Source organism: Durio zibethinus, chromosome 7 (assembly GCF_047325235.1).
Source record: "Durio zibethinus cultivar Kanyao isolate XHJ-2024 chromosome 7, ASM4732523v1, whole genome shotgun sequence".
NCBI lineage: Eukaryota > Viridiplantae > Streptophyta > Magnoliopsida > Malvales > Malvaceae > Durio > Durio zibethinus.
Genome location: NC_143168.1, coordinates 23,315,412 through 23,338,139, shown reverse-complemented (window position 1 = coordinate 23,338,139; position 22,728 = coordinate 23,315,412). Strand labels below are relative to the sequence as shown.

Sequence of the window (22,728 nt, the reverse complement as noted above, 5' to 3'; positions counted from 1 at the left end):
TAATTTGGTTAAAAAATAATTAATAATATTATGATACGTGATAAAAATATATAACATCAATTTTTATTTTTTTATAATTTTTGAACTTAAAAAAAAAGAAAGAAAACATGAAAAGTTAAAAAACGAAAAAGAAAGAAGAGGATCAGGATTGTGGAGAAAGATAGAGGGAAGGGGAGGGATGGTCCTTTCTGAAAAAAATTATGAACATTTTTAAAATTTATGATTTTTTTAATTTTTAGAAAAGTTTTTATTTATTTTTTAAAAAAATTAAAAATTATTTTTTAAAATAACATATAGATCATTTTTTTTTATCAATATTTGTGATGTCAATATTTTGATTAACGATGTTACTCAGTAGTGTAAAGTGTTTAACGAAAACAAAATTGAAATATTTAATAAAAAATTTTTAAATGTTAAATCGTGAAAAGTGATATAATTAGAATCAAATTGCTTTTTAACTCTTATTATTAATTTTAAAAGCTCGATTGGTGCTTTTTGTCTTTTAATTTTAATTTTTATAATTTATATTTTTATTTAAATTATTTGTTATATTAATTATTTTTGTGAAACACAACATTTTGGCAATTTTCGGTGACTAATTATAAGATTTCATTACAAAAATATCCGCACGTTATTACGGGTATTTTTTTTTTGTAAAATTTATTTATTTAAAAAATCTAAAAAAGAAACTATAGGTAAAAAAAAGTAAAGAAGAATGAAACGTGAATTTCTTAATTGATCTCTTTTTTTTTTTATATAAAATTTATTTAATTAAAAAATAAATACAAAAATTAAAAATTAAAGAAAATGAAAAAAAAAAACTCCCTGATAATGCTACATTAACCACTTAATTTCACATCAAAATATTATAAAAATCTGTTATAATATATAAATTTAAATTTAAATTCATACATATAAAATATATTTTATGAGATAAAATCATGAAATTTTGAATCAAAATAAATAATATTTTATATGTTAGGTATAGATATATTGCTGCCTTTCATCGTCCAGGAGCACTGCTTTGATGTTGGTCAAGGTCTCTCGAAGCTTTTCCAGACCAAATGGCTTTCGACAAACCATGCCAAGCGAACTTCCTCAATAGCAAGGGAAGTTATCTTCTCCAAAACTCTTTCTGCAATCTCTAATAACAATAATTCATCCATATCTGAACTCTGAAATCAAAGGAAAGACGAAGGCTATTAAGTTAAAAGACAAGTCAACGCTCTCTTTTTCTCTGAGCAGTTCATTGACTTTTCCCTTGAGCCAGCCAATTAATCTTCATATATAGCTTTCCAAGATGTATATATTTTCGAATAATTCATTCATTTGGCGAAAACTATACACATACGTCTAGACGTTGATGGTCCATCCACTCCCCAACAAGTTAATAAGATTTCTCTCTATCAAATATCTTAATATTGTGGAACTAATCAATTTAAAAGATAATTTCGACGAAGTCTTCCTCCTTCACGTTAAATTACTAACAAGATTTTGATTACCATTCTACTTCTCTATGTTAACGTTAACGTTGATTTCAATGAACAGTAATATTGATTTTAATAAAATTAGAAATATTTTTACCTCTTCAATACAATTAAAAAATAAAAAATAAAAAATAAATTATAAAAATATTTTTACCTCTTCAATACAATTAAAAAGGTAAAAAAAAAAAAAAACAATTGAGCGCTTCATCCATTGAATCCAAAGAATTCAACGAGTAAAAGTTGATTTCCGTGATGGACACCCAATTGCATGTACAGTGCATTTGCACAATATTTCATGCAAAATGTATCTATGCTAAGGGTGCTTTTGAATCCTAATCATGCTTTAACTTACCGTTACTTTTGATGGGCCTCCTCAATTGACAATAATGGATGAATTTATGCGAGGCGGAGATAATTGTTTAACCAATGAGTTAAAACATAACAAACAACTGAAGTAGAGAATATAAAAAGACACAAGTCTTTTACTTAATATCAAGAAGTTTTAAAAACTTACACTTAAAAGGATGGCAAAATAATCTTATCATATAAATTTTGGTTCATCTAAAAAATATATCATTTCCGTAAGGTAAGTTTTTTTTTTTTTTTTAAATAAAAAATAAGATAGAAAGCAAATTAAAATTTAATTTTTTTAAATTAGATTTAAATTAATAATCGAGTTAAGTTATTCTAACTGATCTTATTTAAGTATATATAAAATATTTTTTTATTATTTATTTATATATATATTATATTAATAAAATTATTATTTAATATTTTAATTTAATAAAAATATTATATTTATTTATAATTAAAATATAATTTATATTTAAAAATAATATTTTATAAATATTATATTAAATTAAAATTATTAAAATAATTCTAAATTAAAACGAATCAATTACATTCTATAAATATATAAACCAAATCAAATAAAAAACTAATATTTTAATATTGAATCAATCAAATATAAAACTTAAAAGATCAAATCAAAATCAAATTGAATAAATATCTATACCTACCTGAGTCGTCGACAACCTAATTATATTAATTAGATAGGAACACTAATGGTTTAATTCCAAGGATAGTCACATCAAGTAATGCAGGTACATTATCTAATGAAAGGTGCGATAACACAATGATGTTATTGGTGGACCACAGCGTGCTGATAAATATCAGTATTTGGATTGATGCAACAAATAACAATACACAGATGTTAATATTCTGCAAAATTCTTGATCGAAAAAAGTTGAGTTTTGGATAATCATATTTCTAAGTTCTATTTTTGAAATTTAGGTTGCGGAAGTCAAAAAATTTTTGAATATCCGATTTTGTTTTAGACAGGTAAATAAGTTTAAGATTTCAACCTAATGCTTTTAATATAATTTATTTTACTTTCGCAAATTTTATTTTATGTCGTACATATATATTTCTTATATTACTCGATTGCCAACATAGAAGGAAACAGCTATAAAACAGAACCAAACAACCTTTTCTTTTATGGTTTGCATGCGTGAATTTTGGGATTGATTTGGGTTTTAGTGAATTTTTATTGCTTTACTCTTTTGTTTTTCCGCCGTTGACACTCTTTCAGACTCAAATCATTTTTTTTTCTGCGAGCAAGATTTTTTTTTTGGCAAAAAATCAATATTGACATGAAGTTGAGCAAATAATGAATCTCCACCCGTAGTGTCACCCAATTATGCATCTCTAGTTGAGTTTCATTTAACCATAGATAACGGTGTTAAGATTATCACAGTTCTAATATTATTTATTGAGAAATTAACATATATGAATAACATTCACAAATAAAATAACAAGTTCTAAATAAGAATAAAAACTCAAATATATTTGTTTTGATTTAACTTAAAATGATCTATTTCAAACTCAATATACTAATTAATAAATTTTTATAGCTTTGAGACTTCACAAATATATTTATTTCAGTTTAACTTAAAATGTTATACTCTAAACCTAATTAATTAATTAATTAATTTTTATAATTGTGAGACTTTTGAAATGAAAAGAGTTATAAAAAATTTCTTAGTCAAAATTTAATCCAAAACACAATTATACTTTTTTAATAGCTTACTTATTTGATTATTTTTTTTGTGTCTAACTATCAGAAATGATTAAACTAAAACCAAAATATCTTATTTATAAGGGTAAAACTCCTAATAACTTTACTAAATTCTCGATGTAGGATACAAAATAAATTTTCAACTCTTATAAGTTTACTCAAATTTTTATGTGGAATTAAGATATTCAAGGCAAACCCTAACAAATCTTTTTTTAACTTGAATCTCTAAATACTTCAACAATATCAGCAAAGCTAATATATTTGCTCTTTTTCTTTTCTTTCATTGTAAGAATCTAGCAACTTAGTTCTCATCAAGCATGTACAAATAATTTTTGACCTATTCCTTTATAGAATCACATTACTATTCTTATACACTTTGCACAAATCATTTAGTCCATAGTATGTATATCAATAAGAAGCTAACTCACCTAAAGTAATCAAATTGTAGCTATAACTTGGTATATCTCTTACATGATGGAGAGTCCTGACAACACCATTGTTAGATCTAAGGTAAACACTTATAATGCCTTGAATTTGCATATTTTCATTATTGATGACTACAATAACCCCATACTTTTCATTCTTTTTCAACTTCACAAAGTAACTTTTATCATTGCAAATATGGACTGTAGTGGCTAAATCTAAAACTTAACTTTGATCACATTTCAAAGTCTGAATCTTATCCACACAAGTTGTCAAAACGATATCATCATCATCGAACATAATAATAGTAATATCACTCTTTCTTTAATCGGACACAACAATAATCATTCGCTCTTTTGAAAACAACCATATCCATTTTCAACTTCTTGTAACATATTTGAATGTCTCTTTTCACCATAACAATAACATTCTAATCACTGTAATTTTTTTCTCTTGATTTGGATTTTTTTTTTAATTCATCGACCCACTTTCAAGTCATTACTCGATTAAAACCCTCTACAACTAATATATTTTCTCCAAGTGATGAGTACTGTGTTCCCATAAACCTTTCGATCTCATCATACAATTTCAAAGTAGACTTATCCACCAATAAAGTTTGAACTAAAGGTCTACAGGACTTAGGCAAAGATCACAACAAAATTAAAACCTTTCTTCATCTTCTAACTCATCAACAGAAATAACCAATAATTAAGAAACTAACCTATTAAACTTATTCAGGTGATTATGAAGACTCATACCTTCTTCTAACTTTAGAGAATACAGATTCATTTTCAAATATAATATATTAGTCAACGATTTTGATGCATAAATACCATCAAGCTGATCTCATAAACTCTTTAGAGTACTTTCTGTCAACACATTGTACTTTACTTCTAAAGTTAGTGTTAATCTAATAGTACTAACAGCACTAACAGCTTTATTTTGAATTCTATTTCAATTATTGTCAAACATTTACTCAAGCTTGCTACTATTTAATGCATGATCCAACCTTTGTTATAGTAACAGATCTTGAATCATACTTTATCATAACATAAAATTACTCTTTTCATCAAATAAAAGAATCTCAAACTTGGGTATAAGCAAACTAGACATACCTTCTTTATACATTTTGAAATACTTGCTTCATGATCTCTTAGACCCGTCTTTCTTATTTTTTAGGTCTACCTCTCTTATTTTCATGTTTTAAACCTTACTACAATAGCTTTAATATCACTTATGGAGAAATCAACATGCGCGCGTAATATATACACAAAATAGTAAGCTTAAAACAAAAATAAAAATACATAAATATATTTGTTCTTGCATTTCTTATTTTCAAGTCTCAAACTTCAAACCTTAAACCTTGCTACAATAGCTTTGATATCACTTCAAACCTCGCTACAATAGCTCTGAGATAACTTGTTAAGAAATCAACATGCACGTGCAACATCCACACACAAAATAGCAAACTCAAAACAAGAATAAAAACACATAAATATATTTACTTCGGCTCAACCCAAAATGACCTACTTCAAATCCAATCCACTAACTAATAAATCTTTACAATTTTGAAACTTTTGAAAGGAAAAAAGTCACCAAAATCTCCTTATTTAAAACTTAATTCAAAACTCAATTACACTTTTTTAATAGCTTACTCACTTAGCTATTTTCTTAGTATCTATCTATCTGAGATTACCAAATTAAAACTAAAATATCTTATTTATAAAGATAAAACTTATTATAATTTTACTAAACTCCTGATGTAAGATACAAGATAAACTCTCAACTTTTATAACTTTATTCAATTTTTGATGTGAAATTAAGAGATTCAAGATAAACACAAACAAAATACATAGATGATATATTCTTATCCTCAACTTGCTTTGCTAGTTGGAACATATAAAATTGTAAACATTTTAAGTATTAATTTTTCTATAAAATAGTACATTTCTTAGGGTTACATTTTTTTTTTTGGCCAAATTGGAGTTACATGTTTTAGCTATTACAACTATGGCACATGCACGAGCTTGAAAAGTGAGATTTTGGATTGTGATCCCAAATTTGAGTTAATTATGTATACTTGAAAGGATAAAATTTACATGAAATTTTATAGGTGGAGTTTGTGAAAGTTTTTATTATAAATAAATAAATAAAAACTTTAGTAAAAAACTCGAACTAATAGATTGATAGAGTTTTATATAAAGATTAATAATATGTAAAAAAATTATTAAAAAAATTATTTATAATTTAAATTTGATTGATATTTATTTAACGGTAAAAATTTTGTTAATATTTTTATTAAAAATGTCTATTTAATAAATGTATCAAAATTTTTTCAAATTTTACACGTTTGATTTATGCAATAAAATCTTTTGATCTATTACTTTTAATTTTTAATTTTAATTTTAATTTACTTATTTTTAATAAAGAATTTCACGAATTTCATTTATGAAACTTCCCATAATAAAATGCCTTTTCGTATATAACAAACAAACGAAAACAATTACAAATATGTAGCAAGATAGATATTTAATATGTAAATGTAATGATAGTTTGATTCCAAATTAAGGGCAAATCTGACAGACTGATACTGATAACTACATCCCTTCTCATGCAAATTAAGATTACATTATTAAATTCTCAAAAAAGATTATAATAACTAATTCATCAATAATCCATAAAGTCCATAATTGAAGCCAACAAAACGTGTTGGCACAAAGACTCTAAATCAAACAAAGTAAAAACTAAAAAGCTTCCAGCTAGCGCTAGCCTCCATTGCCTACAGGCTTCGGTTCAATCATCCATCATGAGAGCTGCATGCAGTTGTTCAAAACAAAATGAAATGAGTTAAAAATACAACTGAAAAGTGATTCCTAGCAATGAGCGGAAAAAAAAAAAAAGGAAGGGTGGATTGAAGTCTCACCTGCTGCTCCTTTATTTTCACCAAAGCATCCACTTCATAATTTACCTGTGACCAAAAAGATATATAATTAATATTTGTAAATGTTTTATGCATAATACATGCATAGAGAGGAACTTATATGGTAAATTTTAACTATCAATGAAGAGAGAAATTATTAAGTACCACAAACCATACCTGGTAATCTTCTGATCTTCAAAATGAAACTCTTGGATGTGTGCTATCTTGGACCAACCAGCACCCACTTCGGGTCGATATTTTCACTCAATGTAGGACATTCTTGAATCTGTAATTGTGTAAGCGAGGTGAGGCGATCCACGCCATCCGGAAGAGAGGATAATTTTGGGCAGTCAAGAATCTCAAGTCTTTGAAGTGATGACAGATTTTGAAGCTATTCCGGTAGTACCTCAAAGTTGGGACTATGGTGAATTTGTATGAGTTGCAAAATGTCAGCAAATCTATCGAGAAGCAATAGCTGTGGATCCTCCAACCTTGGTGCACCCCATATTTCCAATTGCTTAAGGCACAGGTGAATGTCTCTGTCTTCTCTTTCTTCCAGTTCCATGCGTAAACTGATTATTGGTCATTCAACTATAGGAATACACTCCAGCTTGATTAGAAATTTCAGACTTCGTGGTAGTAAGACTAGTTTAGAGCAACATTTCATAGTCTACCGTCGAAGTGATGTCAGGTGTTGCATCCCTTCAAACGAATATTCCAGCGACTCACATCTGTAGCGGTACAAGAACTGAAGAGAACTTCAACATCCTGGTCGAATCTCACTTATATGCGTAGTATCCCCGGTTAGCTCCAGGAATCTGAGATTGATCAAGCTTTGCAAATTGCGAGGCAGTTGAAATTGTTGATCAATAACCAGCAACCTTAATGTCAACAAGCTTTGAAGCTTATAGATAGAATGAGGAAGCTTTCTCATTCTATAACACCTGGATAAGTCAAGATATCTTAAATGCTTCAAGGTGCCAACGGAATTGGGCAATACTTCCAAAAATGAATAGGAGAGATCAAGTAGCCGCAGGAACTTGAAATTCAAGATAGAAGCTTTTACAAAATGTTCCTCAATTACCCTATTTGCTCCTGAAGAAGGTAGGATCACTAATGTCCGCACACCTTTTAAATTCTTCAAAAGTGATTGTGGAACTCTCAATGGATTATCACCCGATAATGACAGATGTCGAATACCATCAGCAGCATTTATTGTATGAGGATAAATTGTTAAGCAGTCATCTTGAGACACGTTTGACAAGAGACCGTGCATTAGGTCCTGGATTTTAATCTGCAATATGCATGTTTATCCTTGACATCTTGGACAAATTAAACCCCTCCACCATAATTCTTTGAAGTGTCGTAACCCAACATCTCCCCACTCTTCATTTTTCTTAGGGCTTTCAATAAGTCCAACGGCCATCCAGAATTGGACGATATATTCAGTATCATAAATAGTATCCTTTGGAAGCAATGACAAATAAGTTAGACACCTTTGCAAATGAGATGGCAAATGATTATAACTCAATTTCAGCATAGGTAAGATGTCATTTTCATTTTGATCAAGTTTCCATATGTCATTATCTTTTATAAATTCCCATTCATGTAGCTCAGTTTTCATGTAGAGTAAGCTCCCTAAAGTTCTCACGGCCAATGGAACCCCTTTGCATTTTTTCAAAATTTCGTTACCAATTCTCGTAAGGTTTGGATAAACTTTCTCATCCCCTTTCCTAAATGCCCATTTTACAAACAAAGACAAGCAATCTTTGTGACTAAGACCTTTCAAGTTGTACGGACAATAGTACCCACTATCGATGCAACTTTTGAACTACGTGTAGTCACAGTGACTTTGCTTTGTTGAAAGTTACCCATTGTCAGCAGTAAATCTTTCAGTTCCATCCATTTTACATGATCTTTGTTCCATACATCATCGAAAACGAGTAAAAAAGTTTTACCATCTAAAAGCATTCGCAAATGAGTTTGCAATGCATTAACTGGTAAGCCATTACATCTTTGTCCCGTAATGGAGTAAAAAACATCACAAAGTAACCTAGCAAGATCAAACTCATCTGACACACACACCCATATTTTCAAGGGAAAGACCCTAGTGATCCTTTCATCGTTGTACACGAGTTGAGCAAGCGTGGTCTTCCCTAAACCTCCGATTCCAACTATAGGGATGACGGGAATTTTTTCAGCATCAGTTGGCTTGACTAAGAGATCTATGATGTTTTCTTTGTCTTGATTTCGGCCTATCACATTAGAAGATATCACAAAGGAGTGGGTATCCCTAAGAATAATACGCCGGCTCTCAACTTTCTCTTCAAGTCCAAGATTAAACCTTTTGAAATCACTAGCAATCGTATCTAGCCTTTCGTTGATCTTTTTGATTTTATGACTCATCCTCAAAGGGAATGCAAATGGAATAGAGAGGGAAGGGAATCGTACCAATTTGGTGGTGTTGCTTCGACGATTGATCAACTCCTTTCGCAGCGCTTCACACCTGAATTCATCAAGCACATCCTCAGCATCATATAAGACGTCTCTAAGCTTCCCCAAACTAAGGCGCAACGTCTCATTCTGGTGCTGCCGTTTTTCGGCATCTAACAGCGCAGCTTTGATGTAGGTCACGGTTTCCTGAAGCCTTCTGAAATCACTACTGAGATTCCATAGCGATAGAGTTTCTTTGGCAGCCAGGGAGACTATCTTCTCCAAAAGCTTTTCTGCAACGATGGCCAGAAATGATTCCGCCATAATTAAAGTCTGGAGAGGCAATCAAAGGTAAAGGAAAATTGAGTATAGTATTTATGAAGAAGTTTGTTTCAAGGAAATTAAGCAACTGAAATTAGAGTAAATATTTAATTATAGCAGCCGTGACTTCCAAATTTTTGGTTGGGTGCTTTCTAATCAGTTATACCACCACCAAAAGAAAACAAAAGAAAAAGCATTAGTCTTGCGAGTTGCGACAAAGAGAAAACAAAAGAAAGAGCTTCTGGTCTTGCGAGTTGCGACAAAGACTAATGGATGTTTTTTTTCTAAACAAAATAGAATGGGTGCGTGAATGAAGTTTCCACGAAGTTTGGCGTTAACTTAAATTAATCGATTTGAGTTATTAACGTGTCTCATCGTTAAAAAAAAAAAAAAGGGTTTGTCTTCGTCCTCAGTCACATTTTCTTCCGAAAGAAAAAAAAAAAAAAAAGAGTGCATTGAATAACTCACTGTTTTGAAAATAATAATAATTTGTTAAAGTTATTTGAACTTAGGGCAGTATGCACCAAAAATATGCCTTAACATTTTTTAGTAAAAATAATTTATAAAATTAGTTTGCGATCCGTGAAATATATGAATTAATTTTATCTATTTAAATGTGTAGAATACATACCAATTAACATTTTTTAAGATTATATTCAAAATTTTAAAATTTATAATATATTATATTATAATATTTAATTAAAAAATTCAAGTCGATAATTATGATTTTTTATTTAAATATAACAATTATTTATATATAATAAGATAAAATTAAATTCCTAAACGGACAAATGTCAATTAAAAGCAGACTAAGAATATTTCAATTATGCTGCTAGATATAAATAGACACAGTTCACACCAATTCCAGAACTAAGCTTTGAAGAAACAATTTAAAAGAAAATTCCAAAAGAGAGAAAAGTGAACGAAATTGAAAATAATATATTTTTTCTCAAATCTAATTAATAATTATAATTTATTGAAAAATAAAGCGAAAAGTTACACAATATGAAATTATGTTTGATAGCATGGGTATATCCTTCCACATACAAAATGGTCGCAATATCAGATATCGAATCTGAAAAGAAAGAGTTGATAATCAAATTTTTTGAAATATAAAATTGTTAGTTTTATTGGAAATGGACATACAGCACTTTTCATAGTTTCAAATACATTGTTAAATGATGAATTAAATCATTAAAAAAATATTGATATGCCTTCACTTATCATTTAAGTTATTGAGAAAAAATGAAAAATAATATACCTTTAAACCAACTTTTGTAAATTAAAAAAGAAAAAAAAATGATATAGCACATACTATTTAACAACTTAAAAGCATAAGATAATTCTTGGATGACAATTATGAAGAATAGATAATTTTTAAGTATTTAATTTTAAAGCTATTTGAATTTTAAATGTCATACATATTAGAAAAAGATGAGTTGAGAGATGAATTTTGTTTGATTTAAATAAAATAAAATATATATGGATTAAAAGATTTAGATAAATTAATCTTTGTAATTTTTAAAATTTAAAAAGTGATTAGATATGATTATTTGAAAAACAATGTAAATTTAAAAATTATTTATAGGATCCTATGTGTAAAAAATATAAATTATTCTCGTAAATATTTACTTGATAAACATATGCATATATCTTATGATATAATATATACTAGATTAGATTAAAAATTTATTCATAAAATTTTGGATTAAACTCATCTCTATGTAAATTAATTAATATTAATTGGATTAAAATTAATAATTAATAATTAATAATTTTTTAATATTTTTTTATTTTTTAACAAACTACATATATCAATTTATAAATGTTGATTTGAAAATTAAATTATTATTTATTTGATCGTTAAAAAAAAAAAAACTTTAACAACTTTACATAAAGCATCGTTACTTAAATCTTACCTACTCAACCAGGGACATCATTAGGGTTGTCCAAATTCAAACAAGGAAACTTCTTTGTAACTTACGTATCTTGACAGCGTAATAGATCTGTGCCCTCGTTCCTCGCTTTTTCCAACTTTGACTAATGCAATAACCATGGTCTTGCTACGTAGTTCTCCCCTGTTTTCTCTATACTTCATAGAAACTCATAAATGCAATACTATTTGATCTGATTATCTTTTACATCTAAAGTAATTGTTAATATTATTAGGGTTACTATGCAATTTAGTTTTTGAATTATATCGCTTTTTACTATATTGTACATATAAAAAAAATCACGATTAAGTAACTAAATTTTGATTTGTTAAGTATTTGGCAATAAACATTAACTTTATAAACAGTAAGTTAATTTGGTTAAAAAATAATTAATAATATTATGATATGTGATAAAAAAGTATCACATCATCTTTAATTTTTTTTATACTTTTTGAACTTGAAAAAAAAAGGAAAATAAGAAAAAGTTAAAAAAAAAAAAAGAAAAAGAGAGAAAGGGATCACAGAGAAAGAGAAGGATAGGGGGAGGGGGAAAGATGGTCCTTTTCTAAAAATTTATAATTTTATAATTTTTAATTTCTAAAAATGTTTTTATTCGTTTTCTTTAAAAAATTAAAAACTATTTTTTAAAATGACATATGAATCATTTTTTTTTCTATATTTTAACTAACAATATTAATAAGTGGTGTAAAGTGTTTAACGAAAGCAAAATTGGGATACTTAATAGTAAATTTTTTAAATGTTAAATCATGAAAAGCGATATTATTCAAGATCAAATTGCATTTGAACTTTTATTATTATTTTTAAACATCTATTGGTGCTTTTACTATTTGTCTTTTCCTTTTTTTTATTTTTAATTTTTTTGTTATATTAATTATTCTTTTGAAGCACAACATTTTGAAAATAACTAGGACCAATTATGGGTAAATTTTGTTTTGTTTTGTTATCTCTATTTATCATATTTTTTTTGTAAAATTTATTTAATTAAAAAACTTCCAAAAAAAAGGAAAGATAAAAAAATAAACAAGAATGACATGTGGATTCCTTAATTGACCTTTTTTAAAAAAAAATAAAATTATCCAATTAAAAATAAATTGAAAAACAAAAAAAATTAAAAAAGTAAAATATGATAAAATAAAAAAATGAGAAAAATAAAAAAAGCTCATAGCTAGTGCTACATTAACACCTCATATTGAGTTTAAAATATTAATTTCTTAAATTAAAATAAAATAATTTTATTAATACAATAAATACATATATAAAATTAAATAAAAAATAAATAAAAAATATATATATCTTGAAATAGGTTAAGACAAAAGCAGATTAAATATGCTTCTGACCTGAATTTATTTTTTTTTAAAAAAATTTTATCTGTTTCTTGTCAATCTCAATATAAAAAATCATCTTTTATTAGATCAAGATTGATTGAAACTTATTGGATATAAATTATTTTATAATTTTTATTGGTTGATATATTTTATTATAAAATTTATTTAATTAAAAAATATTAAAAAAAGTGAAAAAAAAATGAGATGCCACGTTGTCGCTTGTTGCATGTTGGCTAAAACAATAGACATCGATTTTGTTATTTCTTCATCAAGTCTAAGCTCTCTCCCTCTCTACCCCTTTCTGTGTTGTACCTTCTATCAATTGGTTGCTTCTTTTACTTGAAGGTTATTGGTTGTAGTTCGTGTCATAATTGAAAGAATGCCCCTTCAGGTAGAGATTGTGATGGGACATGAGGAAGAGTTTGGAATTACCGTGGCAGAAGACAATGCCCAAAGCATCGCAACTGTTAAAGAAGAAGCATATCTTATTGGGAAACTCTGTAGCGTGAAAGGTGCCTAGAAACAAGGCCGAAGTTGGAGGTTCATATGCCATTGCCCATATTGATGTCACTTACCAGCCTGTATTTTCCAATCTTCTTGTGAAATCACGTCTATTTATTTGTTCATTCTAGAAAAACTCAAAGTTGTAGGGCTTTTTGGTTAAATTGTGAATTTATCTTTTTGTGCTGTAAGTCAAGTTAAAACTATTTGATTTGATCGTGTCGCTCTTTTAAATTGGTACTTGGTAGTGTTTAATTTTTTGTTTTGATAAGCCGCACATACAGTTATAGGGAAATGGGCAATGTAGCTTTTAGTTTCGGGGGGCTTAGGCCCTGAAAAAGGTAACGCCCAAACAAAAAGCTCAACATCCAGCTGACACGACAGGACTTGTTAAACCAAAAACTCAAATATTAGGTCAAGGTCTTGAATGACTTGGGGTGAATTTCATTGGGATGAGATAGTTTAAAATCTTACACTACACGACGGAGGCCGAAGTCTCATTGGGTTGCATAAGAAATGGGCACTTCATGTTGAATGCCTGATGTTCCCTTTTCAAGCAAGAAGAGTTCTTTTGTCCGGAAGGAGTCACCCAACAGTTATGAGATGATGGTTTCATTCCAAAGGATCCAATCACAAACAGATAGAACACAAACAAATAGCTAAAGCGCAAGTATTAGGCAAACAGATAAATAGGTCTGGTTCAAGACACATGATCGTCAAAGAAAGTAAAAGCTTTGAACTGACGGCGCCTTGCAGGGTTTGGCTGAATTTTCCAACACCATAAGAGCTATCCGCCGTGGTTTGATTTGAAGCCAAATGAGTTTTAGATCTTAAAATACAACTGAAAGTGAGTTCCTAGGTAGGTAAAGGCATGTGTCACGAGCTCAAAGAAGAGTCTTGAATCTCACGTCGAACATAATAAGATGGTCACTGGGGTATACAAAGATTCACACCACTTTTTTATTGTGAGGCACTTTTTATCCGTGAGGCCAAGGGAGCCAGAGCGAACAATACCTTACAAAGGTGAGAATCGTGGTGGTTAGGTTGATCTGAGATGCTGGATGAATAGATGCCCGGGTCTCGGAGCTGCACGGATTTGGAGCTTAAATCTCGACCCGTGACAAGTGGTATCAGAACCAGCCCTAAACCATTCGATCCAGGCCGAGCACCTCAAGGGAGGTAGGCAGGGTGGCCAGCCTTCGTGACGAGGGCGTCATGAGGTTGGGTGGGGGAGAATGTCACGGACCTAAGGAAGAGTCTTGAATCCCACATCGAACATAATAGGAGGGTCACTGGAGTATAAAATGGTTCACACACTTCTTCTTTGTGAGGTCCTTTGTAGGATAAAACTGTGAGATCAAGGGGATTAGAGTAGATAATACCTCACAAGGGTGTGAACCGTGACGGTTAGATTGATCTGAGACACCGAATGAGTGGATGTCTGGGTCTCGAAGTCGCGCAGGTTCGAAGTTTAAATCTCGACCTATGACACATGCACCTAAGTATCTCAGTTTGACAGTAACTACAAAGAGAAACACAAGACAATATTGTAATTACATTCATCTTATAGAAGGCCCACAAGTTATGACTATTTCTATCACTTAGCTATAGTTAATTGTAACCTTTTAAAACGGATGATTATATTTTTATTTGCCTTTATGCATCCAAAAACAAAAGATAATTAGCAAAAAATCTCAATCAAACAAATCCTATAAGAGTAATAGTATATGAAAAAGTGTAGCAAAAATTGAAGGATTCTCATGAAATGTTGCTGATAACAAACAAGCTAAATAGATTGAATGAAATCGTCTCACCTGCTTGCACTTTTATTTTTTACCAAAGCACCCGGACCAATTTACCTATGATCATTTCAAAATCAATGCAAATGTTAGATATTTCAGGAAGATGGATGAATTGACTAGCACATATCATTTAGAGCAATTTTCTTATAATTCTGTATTCTGGAAAATTTAATATGAAAAAAGAAATCTCATAAGGGAAGAAAAAAGAATGAGAGATTGGTAACACCTTGACCGCGGCTTGACGATCTACTAATCTTCAATATGAACCTCTTGAACGCGTGCAATCTTGGACCAATCAGCACCAACCCCAGGTTGTCAATTTTGGCGTAGCGTAGGACATATTTGAATCTTTACTTGTCTAAGTGCAATGAGGCGATTCAGTCCTTCGAGAACAGAGGCTAATGCTGGACAACTTTCAAGCTCCAACCTGTTAAGTGATGTGAGATTTTGCATCCATTCAGGTAGTACCTTGAAGTTGGGACATCTCCTTATTGGCATGGATTTAAAAAGGCTAGCTGATCCTTGAAGAAGCAACCGTGGCAAATCCTCCAACGCTTCTGCTTCCAATATTGTTAAAGTTTTGAAGGTCTTGGTCTTCTTCTCCTTGTTCCATTGACAAATTGATTTTTGGGCAGCCATTGATATTGATTTCCTCTAATTTGGTTAGAAATTTCAGACTTCTTGACAGTGAAATCAATCTAGAGCAGCTTTGGATATCCAATCTTCCAAGTGATGTGAGGAGTTGCATCCCATCAAATATAGATTCTATCATATCACAGTCGAACAAGCGCAACAACTGAAGCGAACTCTAACATCCTGGTTGAATATCCCTTAAAAGCACAGAATCTGTGGCTATCTCTAGAAATCTGAGACTTAATCAAGCTTTGCAAACATTCAGATTCTTCAATCAGTGGAAGGCCAGCTAACCGTAATGTCAGCAAGCTCTGAAGTTTACGGATAGAAGTAGGAAGTTTCCTCATTCTTCGACACCTGGATAAGTCAAGATATCTTAAATGCTTCCAGGTGCCAACGGAATTGGGCAATACATCCAAAGATGAAGAGGAGAGATAAAGTAGCTGAAGGAACTCGAAATTCAAGATAGAAGCATTTACAAAATGTTCCTCAATTATCTTATTTCTTTCTGAAGAAGGTAGGATCACCAATGTCCGTACAACTTTTAAATTCTTCGAAAATGATTGTGGAGCTCCCAATGGATTATCATCCGAAAATAACATATGTCGAGTATTTTCAGCAGCATTTACCGTATGAGGATAAATTGTTAAGCAGTCATCTTGAGACACATTTGACAAGAGATCATGCACTAGGCCATGGATTTTAAATGTGTAAAATGGATGTTTATCCTCGACATCTTGGACAGAACCCCTCAACCATAATTCTTTGAAATATCGTAACCCAACATCTTCTCACTCTTCGTTTTGGTTAGGGCTTTCAATAAGTCCAATGGCCATCCAGAATTGGACGATATAATCAGTATCATAAATAGTGTCCTTTGGAAACAATGACAAATAAGTTAAGACCTTTGCAAATGAGATGGCAAATGACTATAACTCAATTTCAGCATAGGTAGGATGTCATTTTCATTTTGATTAAGTTTCCATATGTCATTATCTTTTATAAATTCCCATTTCATGTAGAGTAAGCTCCCTAAAGTTCTCACCGCCAATGGAACCCCTTTGGATTTTTTCACAATTTCGTCACCAATTCTCATAAGGTTTCGGTAAACTTTCTCATCCCTTTCCTAAAATGCCCGTTTTACAAAGACAGACAATCTTTGTGGCTAAGACCATTCAAGTTGTACGGAGCAATAGTACTCGTTGTCGAAGCAACTTTTGAACTTCGTGCAGTCACAATAATTTTACTTTGTTGAAAGTTACCCATTGTCATCAGTAAATCTCACAGTTCCATCCATTTTACATGATATTTGTTCTATACATCATCTAAAGCAAGCAAAAAAGTTTTACCATTTAAAAGCATTCGCAAATGAGTTTGCAATGCATTAACTGGCAAGCCATTACATCTTTCCTCCGTAATGGAGTAAATAATATCACAGAGCAACCTAGCAAGACCAAACTCATCTGAACCGTACACCCATATTTTCAAGGGAAAGACCTTAGTGATCCTTTCATCGTTGTACACAAGTTGAGCAAGTGTGGTTTTCCTTAAACCTCCGATTCCAACTATAGGGATGACGGGGATTTTTTCAAAAACAGTTGGCTTGACTAAAACATCTATGATGTTTTCTTTGGCTTGATTTCGACCTATCACATTAGAAGGTATAACAAAAGAGTGGGCATCTCTAAGACTAACATGTCGGATCTGAACTTTCTCTTCAAGTCCAAGATTAAATTTTTTGAAATCACTAGCAATCGTATCTAGCTTTTCGTTGATTCTTTTGATTTTATGACTTATCCTTAAAGGGAATGCAAATGGAATAGAGAGGGCAGGGAATTGTACCAATTTGGTGGTGGTGCTTCCACGATTGATCAACTCCTTTTGCAGCACTTCACACTTGAATTTATCAAGCACATCTTTAGCATCATATAAGACGTCTCTAAGCTTCCCCAAACTAAGGCGAAACATCTTATTTGTTGGACCTAAAGCAACAAATACAACATAGCAAAAGTAATATATTATAATATATCGCAATAGATTCACAATAATAAACAATAATCAACAATCAACAACATAAGAAAAATAAAACACATTAAGATTTATATGAAAAACCCTTCAGTATAAAGAGAAAAAATCACAAATCATTAGAAAAATCTTTACTATTAAATAATGAATATACAAAGTTTTTTTTTAGCTAAAATTAGAGCTAGTCAATAACTAGAAAGATAATTGGAGAAATCTCATCAAATCGGTGACTCAACAAATATTCCTTGGATTTGTTCCTAAAAAGCTTCAAACCTGATTTTCACTGTTTAGAATGTGAAACTCTGAATTGCAAACCTGTTGACAAAGTTTCAACTCAATCAAACCATAGATTGATTCTGTTTAATTAACTCTCCTTTCTCTCTTTTCTCTTTATTTTTCTGGCTTTTCTTTTTTGTATTTGACATTTAACCTTCTGTTTCTTACCAAAAAATGCAACTTTTTTTTTCTTTTATTACCTAAGGCTCTCTTAGGGTAGCTTAAAACACATAAGGCCCATGGCCTTTGAATGGTTAAGACCAATATCATGGGGTTGGATCCCACATATTCCTAACGATCTCTTTATTTAACCCCATTATGAGGAGATTCATCATCATAGCAATTTCATTTGAAACTTACCTTAGCCAAGAAATCCATTATGGCCAAGTTACTACAGAGCTTAAGCTTTTTTCTATGAAGTATCTTAGTCAATATATCTACTACATTCACATCAATATGACTTTTCTCAATAGCATCTGTTGTTCTTCAATTATCGAAAATAACCAATGACATCTAACAATCAATGTGCTTTAATTTAGTACGGTACATAGCATTCTTACTCAAATCTGAAGCACTTGGCTATCACAAAATACCATATACTCTTTTTGATTCAACCTCAATTTAAGAAAAAAATGTTTCATCCAAAGTATTTCTTTACCTGCTTCGATTATTGTAATATATTCAACCTCTGTAGTTGATAAGGTAACACATTTTTACAACTTAGACTATCAAGATAGCTTTTCCTGCAAAAGTGAACAAATATTTTAAAGTAGATTTTCTACCATCAAGATCATCGCCAAGTTAGCATTAGTAAACCCTTCTAGAATTGATTGTGAAATTCTGTAACTCAAGCATATTTTTGAGGTGCCATTTAAATATCTAAAAATTCATTTCACTACTTCTCAGTGAACCTTCCTAAATTAGGAAAAAATCTGCTCATTACACCAACTGCATAAGCAATGTTAGGTTATATGCAAACCATAAGAGACAGCAAGAAATCGACTACAGAAGAATAAGAAATACTAGACATAGCTATTTACTCTTCCTTAGTCATCATATAAGATTTTTTACTCGAATGAAAATCTTTGGCAGGTGGACTACTAATTAATTTAGCATGTTACATATTGAATCTACTAAGCACTCGTTCAACATATTTTTCTATGACAACCATAATTTTTTAGCTCTCCTATCTTGGATAATATTCGTACCGAGAATCTGCCTTGTTGGATTTAAATCTTTCATGTTAAAAGACTTAGATAATTGTTCTTCCAATTTATGAACCATACTAGCATCTTGTCCTATAATCAACATATCATCAACATATAATAAGAGAATAATGAAGTTACCATAAAAAAAATTTTTGACGTACTCATAAAAATTTGTTACTTTTTTTTTATAACTTTTGCTCACCATAAAAGAATAAAATTTTTTATACCACTATCATGGAGCTTATTTCAAGCTATACAAACTTTTTTTCAATTTGCAAACTAAGTACTTTTTCCTTTTCACTTCAAAATTCTTAGGCTAATCCATATAAATATCCTCTTGTAAGTCACTATGCAAGAATGCAGTCTTGACATCAAGTTGCTCAAGCTCAAGATTCAAACTAGCTACTAATCTTAGTATCACTCGAATAGAACTCATCTTTACAACTGGAGAGAAGATCTCATTAAAATTAATGTCAGGTTTTTGACAAAAATCTTTTACCACTAATCAAGCTTTGTACCTCATTAACTTATCATCCTCTTTTTTCAACTTGAACACCCATTTATTATTCAACGACTTCTTTTCTTTCTATAGTTTAACAAGATCATATGTACCATTTTTTTACAATAACTCTATCTTTTCTTTCATTACTTTTAACCAATGCTATTTATCCGAAGTAGTTTGCATATCTTGAAAGCTTTATGGCTTTCTTTCATTGATAATTAAAATAAAATTTAAACTTGGATACCTAGTGGATCATTTGTGCTATCTAGTAGATCTCTTAGGCTGAGACTTTGCACTACCGATGTTGAAGGTAGCTCTCTCTACTTAACACTCTTTGATGGATAGAACTGTTCACCATGCTCAATACTCTCAGGTAAAGAAGATTACTCCTCTTATTCAAAATTTATTGCATCTAACTCATCACTAACTTTGTCTAACTTATTCATATCCTCAAGTTTTTTTTATTGCTTATTTTCACTATCTGTGGCTTTTTTTGGTGGAACCCTTGTCGATGTTGAAACATCACATTCAACAATAACTTGAGTAGTCTTTTTATTTTTCTCAAGATCTACTATAATTTCTTTTATGAGAGATCACATCTTTACTTTTGACTATCTTTATCTTCATTGGATCCATACTTTGTAGCTAAATTTTTTATCACCATATCTTACAAACATACACTACGTGTTTTTATTGTCAAACTTTGACCTCTATTTTTTTAGCACATGTATAAATGCTTTACACCTAAAAACTTTTAAGTAAGAACATGAAGCAGTTTTTCCTATCCATATATTTTTTTAAAATATCAAAGCCCAAAAGAACTGATGGTGATCTGTTAAGAAAATAATAAGTTGTATTGGTTGTTTCACCTCAAAATGACTTTGGTAATTTTGTTATTCTTAACATATATTTGACTTTTTCTATAATGATGTAGTTTATCCTTTTAGCTATACCATTATGCTATGGTGTTTCAGGTTCTGTCATTTCATATTTGATCCCATACTTTGAACAATACTTTTCAAAGTTTTTGGATGTGTATTTCTCACCATTATCAGTTTAAATATACTTCAAAGGCATCTTTATCATCCTTTTAACCATAGTATGAAATTTTTAAAAATACTACAATACCTAATTTTTATTTTTCAACATATACATTTAAGTCTTGCATTAAGCATCATAAATAAAAGTAACAAAATACCTATTATCACCCAATGACTCAACCTCGATGGGACTATATATGTCAGAATGAATCAATTCTAATATATTTTCTTTTCTTTGAGAACTCTTATGAAAAAAAAATTCTACAATACTTGACAAATAGATAATGATCATATAAATCGAGAGACATGCTTTTGGTTAAGATAATAAATGACTGCCTTTCGAACAGCTATAACCCCTTCTTGCTCATGTGTGCTAGCCTCTTGTGTCACAAGTTTGTTGAAGTATCATTCTTAATGGCATTTATCTAGTTGCCTTTCAATTGCATCTATATCTTGTATATTGTGTAGCATAATTTTTTTCTTGCAACTACCATAGATCTTTTAAGAAGCTCCACTGTCCATTCTTTTGTTAACTCTAATAACGTTCCTTATCAATGACATTAATAACAAGCAAGTTCATTTTTATATCTAAAATGTGTCTGACATCCCTTAAAGTTAATGTGTAGCCTGTACTAATTTATATAATAATATCACTAATTATAATAATCTGTGATACACTCTTGTTTTTCATCTTGGTGTAACCAAAGTCTTATGCTTTGTAAGTTATAAATAACTTTTTCTTAGGAACACAATGATGTGTCGCTCTTATGTTAACTATTCACTTAATGTTAGGATCACCAACACGATTATAATTATTATGTGTACAAATTAAAGTAACTGAATCATTATTTGAATTCGCTAATGTAATATTGTCATAATCTGAACTCATATCTTTCTGATCTTTTCACTCTTGCTTTAAGATTTTGTAGTATTACTTTATATGGCCTGTTTTACTATAATGAAAGCACTTCACTTTATCTCTGAACTTGGATTTATGTTTAGATTTATTATGACCTTTTAAGTTTTGACTTTTGTTAATGTTTCTACCCTTGTTCTTTGTGACATGAGCATGATTCTCAGGGTCTAAATCTTTTTACCTTACTTCTTCATTAAGCATACTGTCTTTTATCATCTTTAATATTACATTGTAATCAGAAGCTAGATTAAGAACAGTCACAACTACAGTATTTTAGCTATCTAGCAATAAACCTAAAAAAAATAACACATTCATTTCATCATTTATCTTAAGCTTCATATTAGTCATCCAATTAAATATATCTTGAAAATTACTCAAGTGCTCTGTAATCGATCATTCATCCATGTACTGTAAAGTTACTAGTTTTTTAATAAGTATAACTTTATTCATACTTATTTTTCTTTCATATAATGTCAATTTTTTTCAAATAGTGTAAACATCTATTTTTTATGCTACATGATGGAACACGTTGATATCAATCTATTTTTTGATTGTAGCTAGTGTCTTTTTATATGGCTTCTTTCAGCTTTCATTTTTCATATCTGCTGGTTTAGTCGAATAACCTAATATTATCTCATATAAATCTTTGCAGTATAAATAATTTTTCATTATAGGCTTTCAAGTTAAATAATTTAATGCTATTAATTTTATCATAGAATCTGTATCAGTCTCCATGATCTCAAATAAAATTTATTTTTATCATTTGTTACTTTTGTATCAATATTTCAAAATAACCCTTACTCTAATACCACTTTTTCTATCTGTTAAAAAGTTGGGGCAGGCATTTTTAATTTAAAATTAATAATCATTAAAACTCCAAAAAC

The 22,728-nt window shown here is 29.9% G+C and overlaps 1 protein-coding gene and 1 pseudogene across 1 annotated transcript; both read right to left on the bottom strand.

Moving 5' to 3' along the window:
- Window positions 1–6,907: 6,907 nt before the first annotated feature.
- Window positions 6,908–9,774, bottom strand: LOC149518188 (putative disease resistance protein RGA1; annotated as a pseudogene).
- Window positions 9,775–16,017: 6,243 nt separating this feature from the next.
- Window positions 16,018–17,143, bottom strand: LOC149518187 (putative disease resistance protein RGA1). Its single transcript, XM_089763441.1, has 4 exons — window positions 17,093–17,143; window positions 16,923–17,003; window positions 16,673–16,806; window positions 16,018–16,627 (listed from the first exon to the last, which is right to left on the bottom strand). The coding sequence occupies exons 1-4, from the start codon at window positions 17,141–17,143 to the stop codon at window positions 16,018–16,020; spliced, it is 876 nt and encodes a 291-aa protein (XP_089619567.1).
- Window positions 17,144–22,728: the final 5,585 nt, after the last annotated feature.